The following is an 18664-nucleotide window of genomic DNA, read 5'->3' as shown; positions in this document are numbered from 1 at the left end:
GGAAACAATAGCAAGTGGGTGAGGTGTGAACGGCGTGGCAGGTATGAAAGACCCTTGAGTAGAGCTCGATTTCGCTGGGATGTCGGAGGGTGGAGGAGAAACATCAGTCAGGATCCTAATGCCGAGGCGATCCGATTGGCCCGACGATCTCGGGTCCTGAGAGGAATTTCGTCGAACAGGAGAGGAGCACTCCTGATGGGTGCCAACACCCACTGTTTGGTGTCCTGGAAGTTAGGCGGAGAAGGCTTGGGGGTAGAGAAGGGATGTGAGAAGTTAAGGAGATTTCTGGCTGGATTTTCAATTTCCGCAAAGATCGGATAGGAAGCCTGACCCACCCTGAGATCAATCACCTTAAAGAAATCTCTTCCAGGCTTCAATTGAATCTTGACTCTTGCAAATACCTAGAAAATGTCGTATCTAGATGCTGAATCTATTTGTACAACCTTGTCATAGTGTTGCCCAATATCTACAATAACTAATTCGAACCAGGCATGAGAGGGGATCCCATACAGTCTCACCCACACTCCTCCGTAGCTCAATACGGATTCTGGATGCCATGTTTCTAGACTCTCAAGGCCCATAGCCGCGTGGAGGGTAGCATCAAAGGAGAAGTCTCTCAGTTCCTCATTGGATTTGAATTGTAGGAGGAAAGCTTGTGGAGCTATCCTAACCATGTCCACTACTGATGCAACGAAGCTGGATTTTCTAAGGGATCAGAGCAGATGAATGATCAGTGTGCTAGGGTGAGATGTGTAACCAACCAGAGCCAGAGACATTCTTGCGGTGGAGGTCGACTGATGCTCTGTCTGCTGTGAGCAGGAAAGATTCTGTCTCTGACGGTTGGGAGGGATGGAGAGGGGGTTTATCCTTAAGAATGTCTCTGTAGGATGAGGGTTTTGTGCTAGTGGAATTGGTGGTGGGGCAGTGGGAGCTTTGCTGACCTTGCGAGGTTCTGTTTTAAGGATAGTGGCTTGAACTGTGACCAACCTCCCATCTATCCTCTTACCGTTCAAAACTCCAATAGCCACGCGAGCATCATCTTCGTAGGAGAATCTAACGAATGCGTACCCTCTCGGTTTCAACGAACCCGGGAATGTGGGTTGATAAACTTCCATAACCTTCCCATATTTCCCAAAGATGCTTCCAATGTCTGCTTTGGAGCAGTCAAAAGGCAGGTTGGTAATGAAGACAGTGAATCCGCCTGATATCCGGGCGCGCCCAGCACCGCTGAAGGTTGGGGGAGGGGACTTCCTAAACCCTTTAATGAACTGTCTATTCCTTTCAACCCTTTCCCATCCTTGGGAAACCCCCCTGATTGGAGGTCTCCCTCTACTTCTCCCTAGGGGGTAGTGAATACCTGGCGAAGGTGAACGCCTGTGCAGGACTGTGGATCGTCGCTTCTCCATCACGCCATTGCCGGCGTGGAGAGAGGGGATAGCAGATACCGGGAGGGAAATTCCATTCAAAATACTCATAAGGTCCACTTGAGTCTTGGATCCGATCATTTCTTGTTACATTTCTTAAAATAAGCTAGACTGAGTGGATTTCTCACAATTATCAAGGTGGGTCCACCTACATTACCGGTGCAAGAACTTTCTTTCTCCAATTTTATAGTAGGTATTTTTTTCCTCAGTTTCTCCCTCTCATAAGGTCCACTTGAGTCTTGGATCCGATCATTTCATAAGGTCCACTTAAGTCTTGGATCCAATCATTTCATAAGGTCCACTTTCTTTCTCCAATTTTATAGTAGGCATTTTTTCCTTCAGTTGTCCCTCTTATAAGGCCCACTTGAGTCTTGGATCCGATCATTTCTTGTTACATTTCTTAAAATAAGCTAGACTGAGTGGATTTCTCACAATTATCAAGGTGGGTCCACCTACATTACCGGTGCAAGAACTTTCTTTCTCCAATTTTATAGTAGGCATTTTTTTTCTCAGTTTCTCCCTCTCATAAGGTCCACTTGAGTCTTGGATCCGATCATTTCATAAGGTCCACTTGAGTCTTGGATCCAATCATTTCATAAGGTCCACCTTCTTTCTCCAATTTTATAGTAGGCATTTTTTCCTTCAGTTTCCTGGCGTGATTTTTCCGGGCATTATTTTAGTCGCCGCCGCACAGGGGTCCTCCGACTATCGTCTGGATTTCTTCCGTAGGTCGGTCGTCGCTCGGTCGTTCTTCCGTTGTTCCTGTTCTCTTGACGTGTTCTTTGAGTCGACCTTCTCGGATAAGCCTTTCGATCTCCTCCTTCAAATGATAGCAATCACTTGTACTATGACCATGATCGCGATGATAGTGACAGTACTTGCCCTTATTCCGCCGGTTTGGATTACTCCGAAGCTTATTTGGCCAACTCACGAATCCTTCACTTTTGATTTCCATCAACACCTGTTCTCGAGGTTTGTTAAGCGGGGTGTATGTAGAGAACATTCGATCGGGTCGCTTGCCTGACTTACGTTCGTCGCGCGCTCGGTTATCCTTACGCTTTTTTTCTCTGGCTGAGTCAACCTCATTTTTGGCCAACCCTTTGGCCGTGGTTTTTACATTCTGGACGGCCTCGCGCAAATTCCGCGTTTCTTCAGTGTCTGCGTATTTATCCGATCGGGTCATGAACTCTGCCAAAGTTTCAAGTTGATTATTGTCTAAGGACGCCAAGAATGGCTTGTCCCTTACACACCTTGCATGATAGAGTTGAGTGTTGTCTCCTCCGAATGTTTCCGAACTTGGAGCGATTCGAAGTTGAACCATTTGATATAGTCTTTCAGCAATTCTCCCTCCCTTTGTACTATGTTATTTAGGTGCGCTGGAGGTTTTAGCTTCTTCTTCCCGCCAATAAAATTGGTTAGGAAGGCGTTACTAAGTTTTGTGAAGGTTCGGATGGACTTTGGTTTCAGCTGTTTGAACTAAAGTCGAGCTACGTCGGCTAATGTGATGGAGAAGGCTCGGCACATCACGACATCCGAAGCATCATGTAGTTCCATGTACGTTCGGAAGCATTCGATATGCTCGGTTGGGTCGGTTTTACCCGTGAAAGGCGTAATTTGCGGAAGATGGAAACGCTCTGGTAATCGGGTCTGCATCACTTCCTCCACGAACGGGGACGCTTTTGTCTCGTGCCGATTCTGACGAGAATCACGACCTTGCTTCACGTCTTCGATCTCCTCTCGTACCTCCCTCCTGAAATCTTGGAGGTCGGCTTTCCAAGGTTCGTTACTTTCGGTCATTCCCTCGATCGGAGGCCGACTTCGTCTTCGCCGATCAATTTCATGTCGGAGGTCAGTGGGGGGCAGAACGGCGGTAGCGGAATGAGCGGGGGCCGGCTCGGACGGACCTTGGGGCTGACTTTTCTGAGGGATTGTCGGTTGCGGAGCATCAGGCTCGGGATCAACAACTTGCTGTGGGGCGTTAGCCGTCTGAACACCCGGCGGAACTTGCAGCTGGTGTATTTGTTCCAACAGCTGTTTCATGATGTTGATGTCGGATCTGAGTTCCTGTACCTCTTTATCCAATCGCCCATTACCTCGGTTCCGCTGAGTGTTCCTCGTCCCAGCAGAGGTCGCTGGTCGAGCAGCGAAATTCTGGCCTTGAGTCCCTCGAACAGCGTTTGCATCCGACGGCTCAACGACGGCAGCCTCATTTGGATCTTCTAGGATCGTTCTTCTAGTAACCACCATTAAAGCACGTTTTTCAACTTCTGGATAGAGCGTAGGAAACGACTTTTTGTATCAATTTCCCACAGACGTCGCCAAACTGTTGAAGCAAATATCTGGTCGTCCCTCGGGATACCTTCGAGTACCTGTACAGGAAAAAGACAAAGGAGACCCTGGCTAGAGCAGGGGACCCTCCGTTGCCAAAGTTAGGCTAGGGATCTGGGTCATATTGTATTGAGGGAGTTTTGGAGAGAATGTTGTTCGTACCTTTCATCCTTGGAGTCTCTTCTATTTATAAGAGGAGGAGGATCCCGCCGTACAGGGATTCTTTCCCGATCTTTTGTAGATTTGATTTAGGTGGTATTTTGTTTATGGATACTTCTCAATCCCGAGATTTCCGGGATCGGGGATCCTTCTACAAAATTTTCGGGATAGTGTTTAAGATTACACCGTCTTTCCTTTGCTTGACTCGGCCTCAATAGATCCGTAATCTCGGCTAACTCACATAGGAGATTTTTTCCCTACTATCGGACGAAACTGGGTCGGTTCATGGCCGATGTTTTCCATCTATCCGATAGCCAATACTACAACTAACCATACATGGGTAGTTTTTATAGTCGGTCAGGTGACTTTCTGATTTAGGACCTTTAACAGGTCTTTTTGGATGTTACTGCCTCATTAACCGAGTCAGCTTGATGCGTCCTATACCTGCCTAAGGCTCTCAACTCTCAACTTCGGTCGGTTCTAGTAGAGTTGGTCCATTCCATAACCGAGTCTCCGAACTTGTCGTATTTTTTCCCAACAAAATCATAGGTATAAAAAATAAGATATTTATTAAAAATATAATAAACTAATGTAATAATGAAAATATTAGCAAGTACCAACCCGACCAAACCCACTAATATTATAGGAACCTTGGGTTGGGCTTGGGTTGAGAATTCCTAACTCGAGATTGGGTTGGGCTGAGCTTGGATTGAGGTATAGGAACCTTGGGTTGAGTTAGGGTTGAGCACCAACCGAACCCAACCCAACCCGTGGGACTTTCAGCCCTAGTGTCTATCATAGATGCAACTAGATGGACGGCTCGGATTAATTAACCACACTGCCCGGTCTACTGTGGGGAGATGGCTATATCGTATTACCGTTCTTCCTACGTCCGTTGAGGGGACCGTTTCATCGAATGTTATCTCACGTACATGTGCCACGTTGGCACGTGCGCATTCGTGTTCTTTTATAACCTCAACATAAGTAAAATGGATGCTCACCCATTCTACCCACCTAGATGGTGATCCAAACCGTTCAACTGGAAAGTCCCATTGCATAGAGCCATAGAAGAAGAATCTCGCTTATCAGAGATCCTGGCCGTCCATAAAAAGGCCTGCTATAAACTTCTACTCTACACTTGTTCTGACTCACATTGTATGGACATTGGGATCTCGGATGTTCTTAGATTTTAGCCATGTAGCCCATAAGCTACGGTTCCTTACAGATGAATGGCTTGGATCAGATCCTCACAGGGATGTCAGCGACTTGGACTGACCCATCGTTCTTCCGTCTCGGACAGCCTCGGGCTAAACAAAAGTTGTTTGGTTGGGTATGTACTTAACTGAGCCCATTTCTAGCCACACTACGTGAGCCAATCAAATCTCACCACATCCTAACAGCACCAAACTATGTGGTGTTGGGTCACTGCACAATCTGCACCCTCATTGTGGAGAGATGGCTCTATCATGTATGTTTCTCCTTGCCACACTGGTAGAGGTGTACGACAGTTCAACTGAGTTGAGATTGGCACAGCTCGACTCGGCCGTCTACTAGCTGACCCCAGCTCCAACTAGGCTTGGCTTGGTATGGTCAACAGCTTAGGCTAGTTCGAGCTGAGTTCACTTGTGCACCATTTTCACAAACACAAAAACTGCACCTTTATATTCTCACTGTATGTAAAAATAGGTATTTCTTCAAACACCTTGTAGGCAACATGAAAATCAAGAAAAAAGGATATTTGTTTCGTATACATACCTTCCTTGCCACCAGCTGACACTTTGTTGAGTCATTTCATCGAACACTTGGTGAGCAACATCAATGTCAAAGTAACCGAGTCACCGAACTAGTTTGATTCGAACTAGGGTTCGATCCGAATCGAGTCGAGCTTGGGCATGCTCAAACTCAGTTCAAAAATTTTTCGAGCTCAAAAAATCAGCTCGACTTGGCTCGAACTCAAGTTACCTTCACGGATTTGCAAGATCATGGTGTCGAACCAACTCGGTTCATGTACAGCCCTAGCCATTTACACTGTATAGCCCACCAAGATCATGGTGTCGCTGGGCTGGGACTGCCCTTTTGGGAGAGAGTCAGACCCAATCCCAGATTTTGAAGCCCATTTAATAAACAGGCCTGGCCCGCTATTTGGGCCTAATGAAATAGGATGGGCCCATGCCTAACTTTTGGACCCGATAAGTAATTGGGCATGGGCTCACGCTGAATTGGCCCATGTTCGTTCTACCATTGTCACGACTCAATATCAAATGTATTGTATTGTTAAGGCCCACTAAAGAGATGATCTGATTATCAAAGCCGTCCATTTCTTAAGTGAAAAAAACATGCATGAAAAGTAGGCTAGTTCCTATTTAGGTGTGAAGCATGGACCCTGAGGTTTGCATACTTTGGGACCATCAATCTTGGTGGGTGTTATGGATGGCCCATGCTTGGGAACCACACCCATCACGCAATCCAAACCATCACTTTTCTTGTACTCTTTCTCACCGAATGTGAAGGCCACCAGTCAGATGTCTAAGACAAACCATGTATGGGTAGGGCTCCTGATGGGCTGGGCTGGGGTTGGACTTCTAACTATTCAGGTCAGGCCCGATGGTCCGGACCTATTCAACATTTTGATTTAGTGAGATCCGAGCGGGGCCCATCCGTCTATGGCGAATTTTAGCCATTTCCTATAGAAAGGGATGGTTCCACATGATAAGTATGGCACATGGTTCGGTGGTCCAAACCATTAGATTGTTCCACCCTATCGTGGATGGACCATGTTCTCAAAGCCTTCCACATTGGAAGATCCTGACCACTAATAAATCCTCAGATTTCTCTCAGTTGAATCCGGACCATGCCTTATTTCTCTTCTTAAGCGTCTCTTTAGAGGCCATGATTTGGAAAGGCTATGGTTTTAACATCAAAAGGAAACTTTTGGGGTATCCATCCAAGGTCAGATGCAATATATCAACGGTCTGGATAACTATACCATGGGCCCCACCTGTCAGAATTAAAACCCAAGTTTATACCATCATATAATTCCTCTCCCTTCCAAGAAAATAAAAATAAAAATTCCTCTCCCTTGGCTTATCAGGAACTACATTAAACAAGTGGGCCCATGGTTTAATGATCGGCTCCACCTTCAATGGGGTCAGCATCTGACGGTGCATGATGCGATTCCAGTGTAGGTGGACACCCAAAAAATCACTCATCAAGGGGGCACCCCTAACAAAAGAGAATGGATGGTAAAGAAAAACTAACTGATGGTCCACATTCAACATCAACGGATCATGATTTTTCCATGTGTTTATCTTTGCAATGGGGTCCACCTTATGCACGGCTCCAATGAACCACAAACTTGCTAGCCTAGCAAGTGTATGTGGGGCCTAGCAAAGTCATGAAGAACCATGCCTGAAATATGCAGGATCTAAGATCCTAGCTACCAAGACCATCGATATCTCTCTTCTGAATAGTCTATTTGTAGGCCACAATTGCAAGGATAGGATGGTCCCACCAAGGAGATTTCGAATCAAGGTCCATCAGAGTCCTCACCTAGCTCAAGGAAAGATGTGTAGAGGTTGAGCACCCTCTTCCGCAAGGAAAGATGATTATGATGAAAAATGAGTTTACAACTCTTTAAATAAGGCTACAAACTTTAGGGAGAAGTTTCGTAATTAAACTACAACTAAATCTCTTAGAAAACGTGACTTACTAACTTACTATTTATAGACGGTCGTGATTCCTATTAGTTCACATGATTTTAATGTGTAAATAGCTTGCTCGACTGACTCAAAAAAGCTCGATTCGACTTGGTTCGAAATTGAGTTCGAGCCAAGTCGAGCTGATTTTTTGAGCTCGAAAAATTTTTGAACTGAGTTTGAATGAAATTAAAATAAGAATTCGACCGTCAATTTGATAGTATTTCACAAATTCAGCTTGGGCAACCTGGCATAGTAAGGTTGGGTGGCTAAAGTAGCTTGTCCTACCCTAAAATCATATATGGTATATCCGATAGCTCATTCCGGTTTGCGAGATATGTCTGTTTTAAGTTTTGGCGGTCCAGATTACCTCCGTGAGCCTCTTCTGGTCCATCTTGGCCATGAAACTGTTTGTGACCCGCTCTACATCATGACCCAACAAATCGACGGTCAGGATCCAGGCCCAAAAACCCAAGTACAAATATTTTCTAGTGAGGATCATAATTCCACTTTTTTGTTGTGATTAGGGATTTACTAATTCTAACCTCACACAATACACCTAATTTTGGTTGGGATTACATTTATCATTTCCAAGTATGCTGTAATAATTCTCCTCGAGCCCTCATCATAAGCTATTATGAATTTTAATATGGAAATATGGATTTCAACGCCCATTGGGCCACCATGATCAGCATGGCAACACCACATGGTCTTATAGGTTTTCGGCATGATTTTACATTATTTCTTGCCCACCTGAGTTTTAGATCTGACTAATTTTATGAGATATTTTGTCATATGTATGGTTGTATGCTGTACATACGTATATATACATATGGTTTTGGATGCTCACTGGAACTGATTAGCAATATTTTCTATGTATGATGTATGTATTTATATGATTTACTTCCAATATTAAGGACGGTTTTGGATGAAGTTACATAGAGAGATGGGCCTTTCCAACATTTTAGTCGAATCTGATTCTCACATCATTATAGAAGCGGCCATTAACCTTGGGTTCAAGTGGAATGCTCAGATGCATGATTCGGCTGCTTAACCTGCTTTTTTCCCACACCCTCCGTGAAGGTAACTCTGTCGCGCATGCTCTAGCAAAGTTAGGCAGTGATAAATAGGCTAACTCCCTTTATCGCTCCAGAGCCGATCTCCCGAGACACATTAGAGGCTTCCTTGTGCTAGATTGTGCCGGTATGGGCTTTATCAGGAGCTCCAGAGCGAGGCAGGGAGTGGGTTGAAAATTTTGATCTCAGGGAGTGGGTTGAGAGTTTGGAGAGCTTCGCAACTAAGTTCATCATCTCATCCCACATGATCCCTTGTCTCCCTCTTCTCATCCACGAGAAGTGCCCATTTTGTCCATCCAATTTTCTTTCTTTTTTTCCTTCTTTTTCCTGCTGCCTATCTTGGCAATCCCATAGGTGAGGCCCGATATATCTGTGGAGCCCTCCTGAATGTCCAGTTTTTGTATATCTCATTTTGCTAATTAACAAAGATACAGGGTAAAGCCCTTTTTACAAAAAAAAAAAAAAAAGAAAAGAAAAGAAAAGAAAAAAAGGACAGTTTTAGATAGTCGCTTGAAAGGATTTGCAATAGTTCAACCAGACAAGTAGGAAATGACCAAAATGGAGTTGGGATCATTTCAACGCATATGATGACCAAACCCCAATTCCATGCATTTCATGCTAGAGTGGCTAGTATTATCGAATTGATTTAATGCAGTTCAAAGCAATTGAGCTTCCAAACACAGATTAAAGGTGGAGCATCTTTCGTTGACCTCACCAAATTGCATTAAAAAACTGAAAGGTCATATTTCAGATGAGTTTTAGGCAGTGGATTGATGCCTGAATTAGTAACCGAAAAAATAAAAAACAAAAACAAAACACAAAATATTCTCTTTCAAAAGTTTAAACTGCCAATGAACTGAATCAATATCTCCTTCCCTTTCACAGTCTCCAGTCAAATATACAACACCTAGAAGATATAAAATCACCTCGATGCAACTAGAACCAGACATGCTTCAGTAAGGAAATTCTTTATCCAATTCTCACCAATCAACTAGAAACTCAGCAAGTTCAACTCACTTCAGCTGGTAGTGTACTTCAAATTATGATTTAATAAAAGATCAGCAAACCCAATTGGTGAGCTTTTCATGGACTCACCTGCTTCAACTCAGAAATCATAAGACCCATCTTATGATTTCTCAACCTGGTTGGAGTTAGAAGATATACATGAATGCACAAGGTATCCTGTATATGAAATTAACTTGTATATAAACCACAGAGCAAAAAACTGCACATGTGCTCAAAAAATGCAATGAAGATGATTTTGAGGCTAAGAAACACACCTGGTCAACAGCCTTCTCCAAATAATAGGAAGCTTGTTGGTCTGACTGAACATTTTCATTCTATTCCAACATTTTCATTCTATTCCAAAACATGTTAAAGATTGTTAAAGGCGACCACAATGACAAAATCAAACAAATGGAATAGTGATGCTTTTTTTTTTGATAGGCAAACAGCATTCAACGTTATGATGCTAATAGTATAAATCAAACTAAATACATGGCTCTTTTTATACAAATCTTCTTTTCTTTAATAAGTTCAAGTCTGCAATTTTTTTTTCTTTTTGTGAGCATTAATCTATCCCTTACGAGAGTGGTTGGCAGATGGAATACAACAATACCCTTGAGGCCAGTTCCCCATTTTCATTGTCTTATTCATTCTCTTATAAAAGCTTCCAAACCATGCCTCCCAACAGAGAAGACTTTCAAAGTTTAGGTGGGTAATCTAACAGTCTCTCAAATGAAGCAAGAAATAGATACATGTGTATTCATGAAGACTTTGCTCCAAAAAGCTTGATGAAATTTAATTCATTCCATGTTTTAGCATTGTCACATGCATCTCTCTCTCTCTCTCTCTCTGATGAATTCTGCCATTGATTGTTCCCAAGATTTACAAACTGCGCCAATAATCCTTGTCATCCGCATAAATAGACCTTCCAGTTGAATATGGACATTTGACCCATTTTCTTCCCCCACCTGTTCCCTCTCCCTCTCTCACTCCTGTCATTGGGTTGTGTCCACTTGGTATCTGCTAACACTTGTAATTCGCCAATTTGTCTGCAGCCAAAATAATTGTTGTTTGATCTATAGTAAATAAATCAATAATATTCCATTTACATTATGTTCATAGTGTGCTGTAACGGCCGTTATGGGACCATAACGGTCATTATGTAAAGGTAATGGTGGCAACCGTTACATGTTACAGTCCTAATAGTCATAATGGTTGTTATAGAAAAAATGACCTGTCATAGCCCCCGTAATGGCCCGTTACGCCCATTGTAAAGGCTGTAATGGCCCCATATTAGTCTATTATAGGGCCAATATAGGTTTTTCAGGTTTTTTTTTTTTTTTAATAAATAAAAAGAGACCGTAACAGCCATCAGTGGTGGCTGTTACAGCCACCGTTACTGTTATGGAATACCTTTACAATTATCACTAGTTAATGGATCCTTTTCTTCTTCTTTTCTTCTCTGTTTTTTTTTTTTTTTTTTTGAAAGTGTAAATTAATGGAACGTATTAATAGAAGCTTCCTTCTTAATTTAGAGATGCCAATTGATATATTAACTGGAACTGGAAAGGAACAAAACACAAGGGAAAAAGTAAGAATTATAAAGACGGTGCTTCTTTTTTCCTTTTTTTGAGATCATCTATATTGTTATGTAGCTTGGTATACTTTCTACCCTGGGTTGAAAATGTTGGCCCTGTCCTCAGCAGAATATGCTCGAGGCCTCTTAAAAACTACCATCAGAGATCCCGACCCGGTAGTTTTCCTCCAAAATGAATTGCTGTAACTATTGAGTTTTAAGACATTTTCTTACATGAACTTCAACTTTTGACCTGTTAGAATTTATTTGATCATCTGCTATTTTGAATGCCTTCCAGATATGGCGACTAGATGGACCGCTGATCTATTTTTGGCAGTTACCAAGGTTTATTTAAGTCAATGTTTTAAGCAATATTACATAAATCTAAAATTATGATTCTATCCTCTTAAGGTGGTCTGAATTCAGATGGAAAAAAAAAAGGATCCCATAATTGGTGTTGGTTAGGATTAGGGGATCAGGAATAGGTCGCCATGGCCGTGTCCCTGGCCCCACTGGGCCAACCCTGGAAAGATTTTATATTTAAAATTAGATTTTTGTACTTTGATTATACAATAGCATGCATATAATACAATTCATTAGCTGCAGGTCTATAATAATAGGATTCATCATTTCATATATAAACTGGAATTTGAATTTCATATATAAAGTGTACCACATATCAGAAGAAGTAGATTACTTTGTACAGGTTCCCATTCCATGCATCATAGCTCCCCGTGGTACAGGTAACCATGGTTGTAATTTGTAAACTTTACGAGAAACTTTTCGTCGCTAAAAGTCAAATTTTCGTAGCTAAAAGCTTTTAGCGGCGAAAATTTTCATCCTAAATTCGTCGCTAAAAGTTCAAGGCAGAAGGGTTTCATCGACGAAAAATCCGAATCACCGCCAAAGGCAATATTTTTTCGCTAAAAAAACATCACAAATATTACAAGACTTTTAGCAGCAAAAATTTTCGCTGTCAAAAATATACATTAAACTTTTAGCGACGAAAATTTTCGTCGCTAAAAAACTATACAAGGCAGCGAAAATTTTTGCTACTAAAAATATTCGTTCTACTTATAGCAACGAAAGTATTCGCTGCTAAAAAATATTCCTTCAACTTTTAGAGACGAAAATTTTCGTTGCTAAAAATATTTACAAGAACTTCTACCTACGAAAATTTTCGTAGGTAAAAGTTACTTAAAAAAAAAAAATAATAATTCCAGCACAAAATTGTTGGAATATTTTTCCTGATATACACCTGTTGCAATATATACATATTTCATCATATTCTTCCTGATATACACCTGTTATATAATATATTTCATTATATTCACATTTACATTCACATCCATATAAACCCAAACTAGCCATCCAAACATAAAAGTACATTCATCCAAACACAAACAATCTTATCAAATCACATAGAGTTCAGAAAAGTTATTAAAAATAAAAACATGACCAAATGACAATAAGCCAGCTTATAAAAATAAATGATTGAGATTTTAAAACCAAATTATCATTATCTCCCCAATGTTGAGTCATCTCAAAAGCAAAGGATTAGTAAAAAGCCAAAAACCAAACAATAGTATTGCAAAGGACCAGTGCAGCTAAGTTACAGTGAAGACAGCACACAGAGAAATGGAGAAATTACAGCGATTGCTTTATATCGGGAGGCAAAGAGCACTAAGTACAATGTAGCTAAAGTCTTCACATATTGGTATATAGCAAAGTGTAGAAATTTGCACATGAAGACACCCTTAACATGCAACAACTGATAGATAGGGCTAAAATGTTTAGGTCTTATGGCCTTACGACAATGACAGCCAAGGATAGATTGCAAAGTTACATGAACCTTCACACTATTGCAAGACTTAATTAGTTCCTTTCATTCCCACTCAGCTGCACACATGGTTTATGGATGGTTCATTCCCACTCAACTGTACGCATGTTTTTATGGATGGTGAATCCAGAACTATACATCTGATGAGTCATAATGCATGTGGTTGTCCAATGCTACAGTACACGAGGATTGAGTTCATGTTCTGATGGGTTCCTTACCAAAAAAAAACAAAAAACCTGGCTTAAAATGGTGTTACCTGATACTGAGCTATAACCTTTTCCTGAGAATCTACATACATATGAACCTGCAAAAATCAAGCAACAAAAAACATCTTAATGTGGACATAGAATTTCTTCATATTTCTAACATTTTTGGTTCTTAAACTCTACATCATAAACTTATGTCAGAAATTTCAGGTTTTCTCAGATTACTCAGTATTGCAAAACTCAAAAAATGATTTAGCCTCAAATTAGACACCAACTTGGTGAAAAAGGCCACCACCAATCCACCAACAAAAAAGGGCATCCACCTAAATTTGGTTGTGAAAACAAACCTGTAGTAGATTTTACTGTTGCTCTGTAAGTTCTCAGCATTGAAAATCTGCAGATCATTGCTAGCATCACTTGATTTCTAGTACTTGAATCTTCATGCACTTGATTTTTTGACTAGTACAAGAAAGCAGCTGAAAGTATTAGAAAAGACACCCAAAGAACAAGTATTTTCCTATTTCTGAAATATGAAAATAAATAAATAAATAATGCAAATTGGATTGAAAGATGAGATGGACATATTAACTCCACCTGTCTTCTGCCTGTTTTTGAATCAGAACTTATGGGAGTATAGAATTTCTAGATTTTCTCGAGGCTAGGTAGCCTAGAGTGATAAAAATGCAATCAGGGTTCAATTTTAGGCTTCCATATTGGACGTTATCCATTTCAACTCAGTTTTCTGGTTTTTATCCAGTCTGTACAAGGATATAAAGTGAGACAAAAAATAAAAATAAAAATTGAAACTTGGTATAGATAGCTCATTCCTGGCAAAGAATTAAGATTGAACAGGTTTTGCTTCAGTTTTCTGGGGAAATTAAACAGTATATGCATATGGTACATATCACCAATTGTGCCACTCGTTCAGCATTCCCACACTCATGCCAAAATCTGTTCTGGCTCTAGCTGCTAGCTAATGCTACGTCACTACCATATGTACACAAGTTCACCCTTTCCATTTATAAATGAATAATTTACAAATAAAAGTAAAAATAAATAAAATTTCTTGAGTCCCATTTAGCAAGCAAATGTGTGACATTTGTAGCATTTGTTGTCTAAAATGTAGCTACCATTAAAACATGAGCTAGAATTCAAATAGTGCACAATTCTTAATGTCTGGTTCTCATCCACCATTTGGCATAAATGCATGGCAAGTTGGCAACCCCAGACAATACAAATTACCCTTTAAAAAAAACAAAGAGCATACAAAATAACAAATTGAGGCCCCATTGTTGAATGTAGCCCAAATCCACACTTGATTCTGCGATCTTAACAATCTAATATTGCTCATTGAATTCGGGCCTCTAGCCATTTTATTTGCTAAATACCAAACCCATCAAAGAAATGGCATTATCAAAAAAACAAAAAAAAAAAACAAAAAAAAATCACAACTATATGTATGTTGAACAAGGCTTTTCATCCATAACCATTAAAACCCATCATATCTTAGTATTTTTTTTAAAAAAAAAAAAAAACAAATGCAGAAACAGAATAATACACTTTCATGACAAGTCATGCCACAGGCTCACCATTTACATGCAAATAAAAGAAAAGATACATTAGTTACTCCCACCTCAGAAGCAAGCATCCAAGAGACAGCAACAGCAAAGCGCACATGTATCCCCACCATTTATCTTCCCAACACATGAAGCAATTTATGTGACTTTAAGTTGGACTTCAAAGGAATGCAAATTTGCAAGATGGAGGACTACTTCCTCATTACGAAATTGTAATGAAAGAATAGGGATCCAAATTGCAATTATATTAATTTAAGTTGGACTTCAAAAGGAATGCAAATTTGAGGGCTATTTCTTCGTTATGAATACTAAGGTATTTGAAATTTAGTCGATTTCCACTTGATTGAACTCATTATTGCAATTCACTACAACAGTGCAACTGAACAAAGTGTTAACCTTCCAAATCAGAGAAAATGTGAGGACCTGTGCAGGTACAAAATAAAGCACTTGCAAGCAAATCAATGTGCATCCCAAAGACGTTTACCAACCTTTCCTCCTGGGACATTCCAGAATGGATGCAGATAGATGGGAAATTACACTCCATGATTGTTCAGCTTAGCTGCTCTGCTCACACTTTTAACGAAAATGACGACTTGATTAAAATCCGATGCATCTAGGAGGTCATTCAACTTGCAGTTTTTCTCCAACTCGCTCAGTTTAATGCAATGCTTCAGAAAATTAATAAAATGGTCAGAAAAGAAGTGCAGAGCAATTACAAAAAAGACAAGAAAACAGAAGGTAATAAGAGAACTCAATGCACATTCAGAAACCATTGAGTACCTGTACGAGACCATGCAGGGTCAACTTGGCCTCATCATCCACATATATCTCCATTGGCTGAAACGGAACAAATGTCAAATTAAAGCAGATTAGGAGCCTCTCCTCAAGCTAATTGAATCCAGTTGGACGATGTGCGGACAACTCTAGGAACCGATTCTGGTCCATATCTGACTTGAAATACTAGCACTATGCTTCCTAACAGAAACTCGTTTAATTCACAACCTTTTAATCCGTATCCTACCCAAAATAGATCCATTAGTAAACAACTGATACTCAACTCCAGATCACAACCTTATATACTTAACAACCAGGTATACGACAACTGGGTGACATTGAAGACAGCAGCACAAGTAGGCTACAGAAATAGCTCCAACAATGTAGATGATTAACCATCATTAGCCCAATTAAAATAATTGAAGTTCTAGGTGACCTGTATTTTGTATTTCATACTTTTACTAGCACAAACCTGGAATTACTAAACTGAAGCATCCTAAGGAAGAAATACCACACCCCCAAAAGTGAACTGGAACATATAGGACCCAGGCAAACATGTCAAAACACACACACACACACACACACACACAAAAAGGTTCCAAAGGAAAAGGCCAAGCTAATTTGATGAAACTACACACCTGAATTTCCTCATCAAAGGCCACATAACCTTTACTTCATCACTAGAAAGAGCAGCATCCTTCTTGGCTTTCTAACAGCAACCACCATTCAATTTCTTTCAGCTCTATGAAATGATAAAGATAGATCTTAACAATGAATCTGCACTCACCTTGAGATCATCAAGATGGTCAAGTATGAAAAATCATGCTTCATCTTTCAATCTAGAGTAGAAACCTACAAAATTCTTTAGCTTTAGTTCAGCAGAAAAGTTTTGATGTGCATCTACAATCTCAAATTCAGGATTCCCATTTCCAACTGTGTCTTCTGAGAAGGCATCCTTGAATTCCCAGTCATTTTCATCCAAATCATCATCACCATTACTAAATCTGAATTCAGGCCCAACTGAGTCGAACTAAATTCATTTGCAGTGGGTTGTCAAGTAGAATTTACAGTGGATATCTGCTCAGCTTGACTGTACAGATCTGAAATAAGATCACTAAAAGCACTGCTCCAACCAGAATTGACACCATTGAAGCCATTGCTAACAGAGGTGGTGAGAACATGAAAAAACCCCTCTTGGGCGTCAAACATATCACCATAATCCGGTTTTCCATATTGTTAAAAGTATATGAAGGAGTGGTTCCTTGACTATGCTCCAACATTTCTTCAATGCCCTGCAACTAAAAATTACTGAATTATCAAATATAGCCAGCATTCTTACAATGCTTGTGCCACAAGACTACAGGCAAACTTCAGTAGTAAATAAAAAGTAGGTGGTACATTTTTTTAAAAATGTGAAGATTTAAGAGTACATCCCAGCACTAAACCGGGAATAATCAAGGATGAAGCAAGAGCTAGTTAAAAGTACATCCCAGCACTAAACCAGAAATAATCAAGGATGAAGCAAGAGCTAGTTAAGAGTACATCCCAGCACTAAACCAGAGTACATCCCAACACTAAAAGCACGTCTTCTCTCAATGACCCCATTTAAAGGTTTCTTACAAAGAGCTCTTGAAAGCAACAAATAGGTTTTCTTTATCCAATTTGATTGGAGTTGGAAGTTGTGGATAAAACCAGGCATTGTATATACAATGAATGAGAGAGCTCCTGCACTGATGCTTCATTTGAGAAATTTCATTTGGCAATCTAGTTGTTGTTTGTGTCACTGTCAAATCTCAAGATGAGTATTTATTTCTTTCCTCCAACAATTTCAAAACCAAAGATAAAAGCTTAAAAGGAAAAAAGAAATTGCAAATGAAAGAGAACTGTTACAGCAATATTGTTCACCATTTAATTTCTCAAGTTGCATTTGGATGACCAAGTAAACTGAATTGCAAATCTGTCAACCAAACAAGTTTTTCTCGTTACTATAAATCTGTCAACCAAACGGCATGTTTACAGGTTTCCGGATTTGTGACTCTCAATTTTCAAGATGAACTAAGATGAACTGATTGCGAGTTCTCATAGAACAAAACTCTACATGTTGCAGCATAAAAGTATAACTGATTGCCAGCTATAAAACAAATATCGACATGAACATGTGCATCGACGTGGCTTCCATATTGGACGTTATCCATTTCAACTCAGTTTTCTGGTTTTTATCCAGTCTGTACAAAGATATAAAGTGAGATAAAAAATAAAAATAAAAATTGAAACTTGGTATAGATAGCTCATTCCTGGCAGAAATGGGAAAAACCCCTTACAGTAATGTACTTTTTGCAGTTCTTCAACAATTAATATTTTAAAAAAAATTGAAATTTAAATATAGAAATTCGAGAAAACGAGTAGATGTGAACCGTTGTGAGATGAATGGAAATGAAACAGAACAAAACCCTAGCTTTTTTTATACCGACGATGATTGAAGAAGCAATGGTTTTTACCTTGTGGAGAAGCTGAAAACTGGAGAAATCCGGTGTCGAACGAGGACAGATTAAGATCTTTCTGCAAATGAGAAGATGGAGCAGAGCTCGGGAGGGGGAGAGAGGATTGGGGAGATTTTAGGGCGCCGAAAATCGGAAAATGAGAGCGAGAGGAGGGAGAAATGAGCGCGAGAAGGGGAAAATGGCATTTGGTGAAAAATGGATGAACAGTGTGCGTTTTACACCGTTTAGGTTAAACGAACGGGTTTAGCCTGTGGGCCCCACTATGATGTATGTCTTAAATTCACACCGTTCATCCATTTGGAGATATCATTTTAAGTCATGAGCCAAAGAATTAAGGAGATAAAAATCTGTAGTGGACCCCACCACAGAAAAAAGTGGGGAGAGTGATTCCCACCGTTGAAACTATCCTAATGCCTATCCATTATTTTTTGGGCCCACCGAGATGTGGTTCACAAATCCAGCCCATCCATTATGTGTGTGCCAGTTGGATGAGGGGTCATACC

The 18664-nt window shown here is 40.3% G+C and overlaps 1 protein-coding gene and 1 long non-coding RNA gene across 4 annotated transcripts; both read right to left on the bottom strand.

Moving 5' to 3' along the window:
- Positions 1-713: 713 nt before the first annotated feature.
- On the bottom strand, positions 714-1505 carry LOC131247150 (serine/arginine-rich splicing factor SR45-like). The gene has a single exon (XM_058247583.1). It carries the CDS (start codon positions 1503-1505, stop codon positions 714-716), a length of 792 nt encoding a protein of 263 aa, XP_058103566.1.
- Positions 1506-15157: 13652 nt separating this feature from the next.
- On the bottom strand, positions 15158-18324 carry LOC131246679 (uncharacterized). Of its 3 annotated transcripts, none has more exons than XR_009171465.1 (5): positions 18159-18324; positions 16448-16958; positions 16299-16369; positions 15667-15723; positions 15158-15554 (listed from the first exon to the last, which is right to left on the bottom strand). It is a non-coding gene; the product is annotated as an uncharacterized LOC131246679 (long non-coding RNA). The 3 variants fall into 3 exon arrangements; XR_009171466.1 differs by having other exon boundaries at positions 16448-16952; XR_009171464.1 differs by lacking the exons at positions 16299-16369; positions 16448-16958; positions 18159-18324 and having other exon boundaries at positions 15667-16291.
- Positions 18325-18664: the final 340 nt, after the last annotated feature.

The sequence above is a fragment of the Magnolia sinica genome, chromosome 5 (assembly GCF_029962835.1).
Source record: "Magnolia sinica isolate HGM2019 chromosome 5, MsV1, whole genome shotgun sequence".
NCBI classification, from domain to species: Eukaryota; Viridiplantae; Streptophyta; class Magnoliopsida; order Magnoliales; family Magnoliaceae; genus Magnolia; species Magnolia sinica.
The sequence above is the reverse complement of the archived record's forward strand: the minus strand, read 5'-3'. Positions and strand labels throughout refer to the sequence as shown.

What these genes read in the sequence shown, in the direction of transcription:
- LOC131247150 (XM_058247583.1), bottom strand. Translation starts at nt 1,505, where the DNA reads ATGATCGGATCCAAGACTCAAGTGGACCTTATGAGTATTTTGAATGGA.